The sequence below is a fragment of the Nansenia antarctica genome (genome assembly GCF_963989245.1).
Source record: "Nansenia antarctica genome assembly, chromosome: 16".
Classification (NCBI taxonomy): domain Eukaryota; kingdom Metazoa; phylum Chordata; class Actinopteri; order Argentiniformes; family Microstomatidae; genus Nansenia; species Nansenia antarctica.
Genome location: NC_137686.1, coordinates 19,658,373 through 19,667,159, shown reverse-complemented (window position 1 = coordinate 19,667,159; position 8,787 = coordinate 19,658,373). Strand labels below are relative to the sequence as shown.

General features: G+C 43.3%; 1 protein-coding gene across 1 annotated transcript; it reads right to left on the bottom strand.

The window, feature by feature from the left end:
* Positions 1 to 1,039: 1,039 nt before the first annotated feature.
* Positions 1,040 to 5,470, bottom strand: calr3b (calreticulin 3b). The gene is made up of 9 exons (XM_080546667.1): positions 5,310 to 5,470; positions 4,707 to 4,808; positions 4,363 to 4,566; positions 4,109 to 4,203; positions 3,790 to 3,999; positions 3,473 to 3,586; positions 2,781 to 2,924; positions 2,592 to 2,684; positions 1,040 to 2,422 (listed from the first exon to the last, which is right to left on the bottom strand). The coding sequence occupies exons 1-9, from the start codon at positions 5,407 to 5,409 to the stop codon at positions 2,213 to 2,215; spliced, it is 1,272 nt and encodes a 423-aa protein (XP_080402793.1). The 5' UTR covers positions 5,410 to 5,470; the 3' UTR covers positions 1,040 to 2,212.
* Between the last annotated feature and the right edge of the window lie 3,317 nt (positions 5,471 to 8,787).

Genomic DNA, 8,787 nt, shown 5'->3' with positions numbered 1-8,787 from the left:
TAGACGCCTCACAGGTCCTGAACTGGCATCTTCATTAAATGGTACCCGCAAAACCCCAGTGTCAACGTCTACAGTGAACAGGCGACTCCGGGATGCTGGCCTTCTAGGCAGAGTGGCAAAGAAAAAGCCATATCTGAGACTGGCCAATAAAAGGAAAATATTAATATGGGCAAAAGAACACAGACATTGGACAGAGGAAGATTGGAAAAAAAGTGTTATGGACAGACAAATCGAAGTTTGAGGTGTTTGGATCACACAGAAGGACATTTGTGAGACGCAGAACAAGTGAAAAGATGCTGGAAGAGTGCCTGACGCCATCTGTCAAGCATGGTGGAGGTAATGTGATGGTCTGGGGCTGCTTTGGTGCTGGTAACGTGGGAGATTTGTACAAGGTAAAAGGGATTTTGAATAAGGAAGGCTATCACTCAATTTTGCAACGCCATACCCTGTGGACAGCGCTTGATTGGAGCCAATTTCCTCCTACAACAGGACAATGACCCAAAGCACACCTCCAAATTATGCAAGAACTATTTAGGGAAGAACCAGGCAGCTAGTATTCTGTCTGTAATGGAGTGGCCAGCGGAGTCACCAGATCTCAACCCCATTGAGCTGTTATGGGAGCAGCTTGACCGTATGGTATGCAAGAAGTGCCCATCAAGCCAATCCAACTTGTGGGAGGTGCTTCAGGAAGCGTGGGGTGACATTTCTTCAGATTACCTCAACAAATTAACAGCTAGAATGCCAAAGGTCTGCAATGCTGTAATTGCTGCAAAGGGAGCATTCTTTGACGAAAGCAAAGTTTGAAGGACAAAATTATTATTTCAAATAAAAATCATTATTTCTAACCATGTCAATGTCTTGACTATATTTTCTATTCATTTTGCAACTCATTTGATAAATACAAGTGTGAGTTTTCATGGAAAACATGAAATTGTCTGGGTGACCCCAAACTTTTGAACGGTGGTGTATATAGAGGTAGCTACACTTCACAGCATCTAAACAATGCCATCAACATGTTAAGTGACAAGCTGACAGTATTGGTAGTTAATAAATTCTTTTAATAAAACTTTGGTATCAATAACATTCTGTCAAATAAAAATAAGACAAGTGTGCATTTCCTAGATGACGTACCACACATGGAGCTTACTACCCACTGTATTATGATTGTTGATGTCAACAACCCATATGATTGATAGAATGGAATGCAGTCGACACCTCACCACACTTTCATTGACATAACGATAAGGTTGCAAAGTCCCACATAAGACACTTCAAATTTAAAGTAGAAAAAAACCAGCTGAAAAAGGGGAGAGAAAATGAGAAACGCATTTCTCACAAAATCATATTGCAATAAATCAAAACCCACTTTGAGCAGCTAAATAACCAAGGAATCTCTTTTGAACACTAATGGAAACAAACATCATAAAACAAAAATGGTGTGAGAAATAAAATCTGTGCCAAACAAAATGCTGCAATCAAAATAAGTTATAGTAAAATACAACACCAGCTAGTCTACATATCCCTCAAAGTCCTCAATATAATATGGATGTATCATGGGGACACTTTCCCCACCCCAAAACCTTCATCAACATTCAGTGGTTTTAAGCATCAAACTATTCTAGAATGCCTACAGGGTGTCATGGCAACTGATCAGTAACTAAGTGGAGGGGGAAACTGCATGAAATATATCTACTGTACATCTATGGTACGTATCTACGTACTGTACGCCGGTGGCTCTGAATGAGCTCAGAAAAACATGGGGGTCAATTTCACTGTGATGCATTCCATGGGCTTTATCACTGCAGCCGGACAGATACGATACAGCTGTAAAACAAAATAAAAAATAACAACTGCGGAACACAACGGGGAATATGACATACAGTTCAGTAGTAGCAAGCTAATGGTGGACATAAGAGAGAAGTACACCTTAGCTGTACCTCTCGTTAACCAATTCATTTTTTACATACGGGACTGGGAAGACCTGTGCATGTGGTCTCTGAATAGGGCAAAAAGGGAGAGAAAAAAAAATGTCCAAACTGATTTGTGTGATGCACTAGAAGTCCAATAACAACCACTCTCACACCCTCAGGAAAGTTTGAAACCAAAAGTAGGCCACGTCCAACTCTCAGGGACTGGATGCATAGCAGCCATGATACTCCCTGGAATACTACAGACTATCGGAGACAGACTAACTCTCTGTCCCACGCCCTCTTTATAGCTCATCTTTAGTGACGATATTCTCCTCTTCAGATCCTGCAGCGTCTTCCTCGTCCTCTTCTCCATCTTCTTCTTCCTCGCCCTCCTCCTCCTCGTCTTGCTCCTCCCCTTCATCGTCTCCTTCGGGGGCTTCTTCTTTGGCTTTCTCATCCTCATCTTTCCGTTTCTTGTCATCGATCTCCTGCTTCATTTTCTTTTCTGGCTCCTGGGGCAGATACAGCAAATAGAAAAAGTGAGTGAGGGTTAAAAATGAACACGAAAGGACATGCAGTAAGGTGAAGGCCTCAACATAGTGTTTGACGTAATACATGCAAAAATAACTCAATGAAACCATGTTTTCAAGTAGTGTATAAAGTATCAGAAAGACCACATACCTTAGTAGCACCCCACGTGTCCTTTCCAAAGTCCTCTGCTTCCTTCACATCATCTGTGACCAGGAAGTTGTCGAAGATGGTACCAGACTTCACCTGAAAACATACCGTACACAAGAAAACGTTATAATGTGTCCTCATAATTAGCTTTACTGGAGATTCAGAGATTCTCTTATAGGAGTCTGATCTCACCTGCCACAGATCCAGTCCTAGAACGGAAATGTCGTCAAATTTGTAGATGGCGGCATCGGCGCTGTACTCTGGGTTGTCAGTCTCAGGGTGGACCCAAGCTCCTTTGTAGTTGGGGTTCTCCATCTGTTTGGGTTTCCATTCTCCCTGAAAAGAGAAGAGGAGGTGTTGACCAAACATTGCTAAGCTATTCAATGTGTCCCCTGAATCTCAAACATGTAATAATAATAATTATTTTTATTTGATTTTATATTTTTTTATGCAACGTCCTTTAAATTGTATTTTTTCCACAGCCCATATATTAGTATATAAACTCTCAGGAGTTGGTTGATGGACACTGATAACAAATGATTAAACTTGCTCATGACGTCCTTCGTCACATTCCAGTTTCACCCCATCCCTCATGTTAAGTGTATATATACCAACCGAGCAGAGAATCCTCAAAGCCCCGCCTCAGCCAGTTTCGTAACTTTAACGGCCACAGACTTACTTCCCTTCAGACCCCCCCAACAAACGTTGGTGAATGTAACCAAACAGTGTTGAAAAACCTTTCAACACATTTGTAAAAACGTTGCAGCCTTGAATACCACATCTTAGCACATCACCAAGATAGTAGATAAGAGCACACACACACTGCCCCCTAACTCCCTCACCTCCCCCCTTGGTACAGTCTGCCACCACGTCCCCCTGCTTACCATGTACTCAGGGTTGGGGATCATAGCTGCTTCCCACTCGCCATCCATATCCACATCCCAGTCACTGGGGATCTTGGCATCAGGGTCAGGCATGTTCTCTGGCTTCTCCCAGTCCTGGATGAATACAGGAAGTATGTCAATGCAGGAAGTGGGACAAAGAAAAATGGACAATAAAGTTCTTATCTTGAGCTCTCGTTATTCCCAGAAATGCAACACAGTCATCTAAAGCTAAGGAGTGGTGAGCCAATCCACAGTATGAGGGTAACTACATATAACTGCAAGTCTGATGGTGGTTTGTATTTTAGATGGTGACCTACCTCTGGTTTGGTGTCCTCAGCGTCATCGATGGTGGCGCTGTCCTCCCAGTCCTCTGGCTTCTTGGCCTCGGGGTCCTTGATCTTCTTAGCTGGGAGGAAGTCCCAGTCCTCCTCCAGGGAGCCTGACTCCACCTTCTCATTGTCGATCTTCACCTCGTAGGTCTGGTCAGGGTTCAGGATCAGTGTGTACAGGTGGGTCAGCTCGTCATCCTGAGGGAGGCAGAGGACAATAGGTCAACCTATCTGTGACACATAGCCCATTGAATATGTGTGTGTGTGTGTGTGTGTGTGTGTGTGTGTGTGTGTGACATCATCTTACCTTGCATTTTATTTCCTTCTTGATGAGGTGATTTTTGCCTTTGTAGTTAAAGATGACATGGACCTTTTTGGTGCTGTAGCCACAGATATCAGGGCCTGTACAAGAGTGAAAAACATTTATTATAATTGTTTACAATTATTATTTTTTACCCCTAACCAGTCAAAAACCTCTGTTGAAATGTCATATCACCTCACCAACCTTCCAACCCACTAACATCAATGACTCATCATCACTCACGGAGTCACAGGACTTACCAAACATGATGTAGTACTGTGAGTCTCCGTGCATCTCGGCCTGGTTCAGGTCAGAGGGGAAGACCTTGACATAGCCACCACCGCAGTCGATCTTCTGCTCGTGTTTCACAGAGAACTGGACCACCAGAGTCTTCCCCTCGTTGCTGAAGGGCTCGAAACGTGCGGAGCTAGCATAGAATCGGGCATCCTGACTGGTCTGAAGGCCTGTTTAAAAAAACAATACACACACTGTGTGAAACAGTTATCACATAATGTCCTCTCTGCCAGGTAATTGCTTCCTTCCCCAGGCTAGGTAAACAGTCAGCAGTCAGCACAGTACATGACCCAGAGGGCAATAACAGCACCTTGGTCTTTCTCTGCGTCTCCATAGAAGTTCCCAGCCGTTAGTTTCCATTCTCCATAGTCAGACTTGTGTTTGGAGCTCAGCCAGCGAGTCTTCCATGCATCTGGAGAAATACAGTCAGTTAATCACACATACAATGATAGGAGACCAATTAAATAAACCATAACCACTAAATGTAATACAAAGGTCTTATATATCCAGCACTATCCCTGACAATACATCCACAAGTGTATAACAAGGATATTCTTTGCTCTAGCTATATCAACTTGATAAGGTCATAAAAGGGAAAAGAGGTCCTACTGTTCCAGGTTATGGCTGATAACTTGGCTAACTAACAGGGAAATGACAGGGGCCAACACCACTAGGCCTGAATGGCTAACGTTACATTCTGATTCTCACACATTTAATTTAGCTAAATACTGTAATAATGTCACCTCTATTTGGCACAGTGCTAGTCTTCAATGAGCGTTTGGCAGAAATAAAACCTATTTAGTTCATCAGTTGCTAATATTACCTAGCTAAAAAATGAGGGAGTGACTGTATAGAAATGCATGCATGGTCTGGTCTGAATAAGTAGGACAATAGCAAGTAAAAAATGACTTACCTCCATCAAGGAATTGCTCTTGAAAGTACACGGTAGCATGTACAGCACTGTACACTGACAGAATTACCGAAAATAAAGCGAAGACTTGCATTTTCCCCATCTTCCAGTTCGGTTCGTGTCCTCAAATGTGTTGCCAGAAAATGCCTTGCGATCGCATTGAATGACAGCCAGGCGAGAGAGAAAGGGCTTTCGGAGCTTGCTCAAGTGAACAGATGTCTAACGCTCATTGGAGGAAAGAAGTATCAGGCTAAACCAATCAGAGGAGACCACGAAACGCACACACGATCCTCTTCCGCTGAACACATTTCCGCTGCTGTACTCAACTGGTTCAGGATCAGTTGTTACAATGAACGATGAATGATTGTTCAATAGACATTAAGCCTTTCTATCCGTGGTGGTAACTGATTTATGATCAGATTCTTTAACCCGCCTAAACTCCCCTAAAACATTATTAGAGGGTGTGTCCCTTAGAAAATTGAAACTGTTGATTCACACTCACTGTACACACTGTACACACTCTACACACCCAATGTATTAATTGCAATAATGTGTGTGTACAGTTCATAATCAATCAATGTTGTTAAAATGTTAAATTGACCATGCCTATCAAACCCATGCTTATGGCACCTTGTGAATAATTATGCAGTCATTCTAATAGTCATTGCCTCATACATAATGGCAAACTTACTGCAGATGGCGCCAATAATATGCACTTTTTATAGTGATAAACATTCAACCCTCTCTCTCTCTCTCTCTCTCTCTCTCTCTCTCTCTCTCTCTCTCTCTCTCTCTCTCTCTCTCTCTCTCTCTCTCTCTCTCTCTCTCTCTCTCTCTCTCTTTCTCTGTTTGTGTGTGTGTGTGTGTGTGTGTGTGTGTGTGTGTGTGTGTGTGTGTGTGTGTGTCTCTGTCTGACACTTCCTTTTTCTCCAAGTGAACATTGGGAAAAGAAGACAAGTAACTGGCGCCAGCCATCAAATCGCCCCCACCCCCCCGACTGATCTCCAATTATGTCAAGAGGAAGAAAAACGGTGTCCCTTTGAAAAGCATTCTTGATCAAACCCAATTAATTCCGCTTCTTTCCCTTATTATTTCCACCATGGAACACGTCCTCCCAGTCAGCAGCAGCCTTGGCCCTGTCTGAGGTCACGGACCGCCAAGCAGTATAGCAGATAATGTGTGTAATTAATTAGTCGTTAAGGGTGTTCTTTCTCCAAATTTTGGCTCCAATCTTTATGTTGGACCCAGTAAGTGCCAAAAAAGTCCTCCGGAAAAAAAAAGAGAACCACATTTGGAAAATAATATTAGATATTTGTGACAGTAGGCCTACAGGTAATGAAAATGTAAACATTTAAACATTTCCCATGTGTTCTCCTCACTGAAATTTAAATTGTAGGAATACAAATGCGTCTGTAACATCACTCTTAACATACATGATCACACTAGTGTCAAACAGATCAGGCTAGGATGACCAGTAGTTCCACCCTAATCTCAGAGCTCTCGTCATGTCATGTCAGTGTGTGCGTGCATGCGTGTGTGTGTGTGTGTGTGTGTGTGTGTGTGTTTGAACGTATGTGTCCCCATTATTAACAGTAACAAACTAAACGAAGTTTTGAGTAGATTCTCAATCAGCTCAGGCCAGGATGTTGAGTAGTTAGAACCTAATCTTTGAGCTCTAGTCGTTTAAGTGTGTGTGTGTGTGTGTGTGTGTGTTTGAAAGTATGTGTCCTCTCCTCTTCATTATTAACAGTAACAACGTAGTGAATAGATCCAGACAGGTGGCAGGCAGGTGGCAAAAGTTCAGTCTCAGTTCAATAGAATCTCTTACTATTCCATCGTTCTGATCACCGCTGACCCAGATGGGAGCAATCAACGTGCCGGTATCCCATCTGTCCTGGGCCATGGAATACACACACACACGCACGCACGCACGCACACACACACACACGCACGCACACACACACACACTGCTGGTGCAAACTCTAAGAGACTGGCGCACACACAGGACATTATGGTAGGGCCTGAGGGCAATTAGAGCGTCAGGCAGGCCAGCCCTGCGGCCCGGGCCTCCTGACACCCCCGGTGGGGCCTGATGGAGTGTGGCCTCATCTGCCTAACGGCCTGGCAGGGCTCCACAGGCCTGGAGAAACACAGGGTGGAGGGAAAACAACGGGTCCCAGCTCTCTCTGTCAGAGCTTACATTGTGCTATTGTGCATCAGCACTCATTAACAACATTAAGTCATGTTGGTGGGTCAGTAAAAAATGCATATCGGGGAAAGAAGAAGCTGCGGGACATTAACGGTCATGGTGTTTTGCTACTGTACCTTTATTGCAATATGGAACACATGGAACACGGAACTCAAACTCTAAAGACACGATCATGTAAAAATGAATTCACTGTAACATAGAAACTGCATCACAAATAGAACTAAAACAGAGAAATAATTAGTTAACAGTATCAGACAATGTTTACACGGTATCCTTTATGGTTCTGGGGTACTTTCCCGCTCCCAGTCGTGTGTTTCTTTGGCTTTTTAAATCCCCTGTTACCCACACAGTGAGCATGGTAAACCCTTTCAGCTCTGAGACAGGATGATGAGGGTGTCGTCATTCTCAGATGCAGCCTAATGAGAAATAGCACCGTAAGAAGAAGACAGACATACTATTGACAGCCTGTGATGAAGACTTATTGTCTGCTGCTGTAATCCCAGAGTCAGGGTCCAAAGATGATTGCAATAAAAACGGTTGTTTGTTGTTTTTTAAGTTATACTTTCAAAACTTTAAGATAATGTTCAAGTTATACAAAAATGCACTTTTGTGTGAAGGAATTTTTTTTCTCAACATGAATTACTAATACTGTAAATCCCACGGATTGTCTATGGTGTCGATCAATATAATAAATGATTGCACCTTATTTCTGGTTACAGTTCTAGACCCAAAGAGGGTCCATGGTTGCGTGTGTGTGTGTGTGTGTGTTCTTAACATCTATTTGTCCAGTCTCTGACCGTTTGCTTCGAGGAGCCACAGACAAAGGAGGGGAATCAATAGTGCTGAACAATGAATCGACCGAGTGGAGTGACAGAGAGCTATAGACACAGTTCTCCTCAGACACACACACACACACACACACACACACACACACACACACACACACACATTCACGCACAAGCTAGACAATCTGACTGTGATCTCTCCCTTCTGAACGACCACAATGTAAAGGAACAGTCTTTTGATGTAACGGTCAATCGAGCAGTGCCACTTCAGTCTTCTTGGAAATAACACAAGGGAGAGGCTGCCAGCGCCTTTCAACTCTTTAGTACTAAACCCCACTCCCCTGTTGTCAACATTCTGTCAACAGTGCACTACAGACCAAGCCTGAATGGAGATTCATACAGTGCAATGAGAAACAGTGACATTAATGTATTGTGGTGTCTCAACCAGAAAATAACTAAACTGGCGGATTTGGGGGGGTGGGGTGGG

Bases quoted from the DNA above. Each gene is read 5' to 3' on its own strand.
- calr3b (XM_080546667.1), bottom strand. From the start codon at position 5,409: ATGGGGAAAATGCAAGTCTTCGCTTTATTTTCGGTAATTCTGTCAGTG. The intron at 4,204-4,362 runs GTAAGTCCTGTG...ACTCTTGTACAG, and splicing joins ACAGTACTACATCATGTTTG to GCCCTGATATCTGTGGCTAC. The intron at 4,000-4,108 runs GTAAGATGATGT...TGCCTCCCTCAG, and splicing joins AGAAGGAAATAAAATGCAAG to GATGACGAGCTGACCCACCT.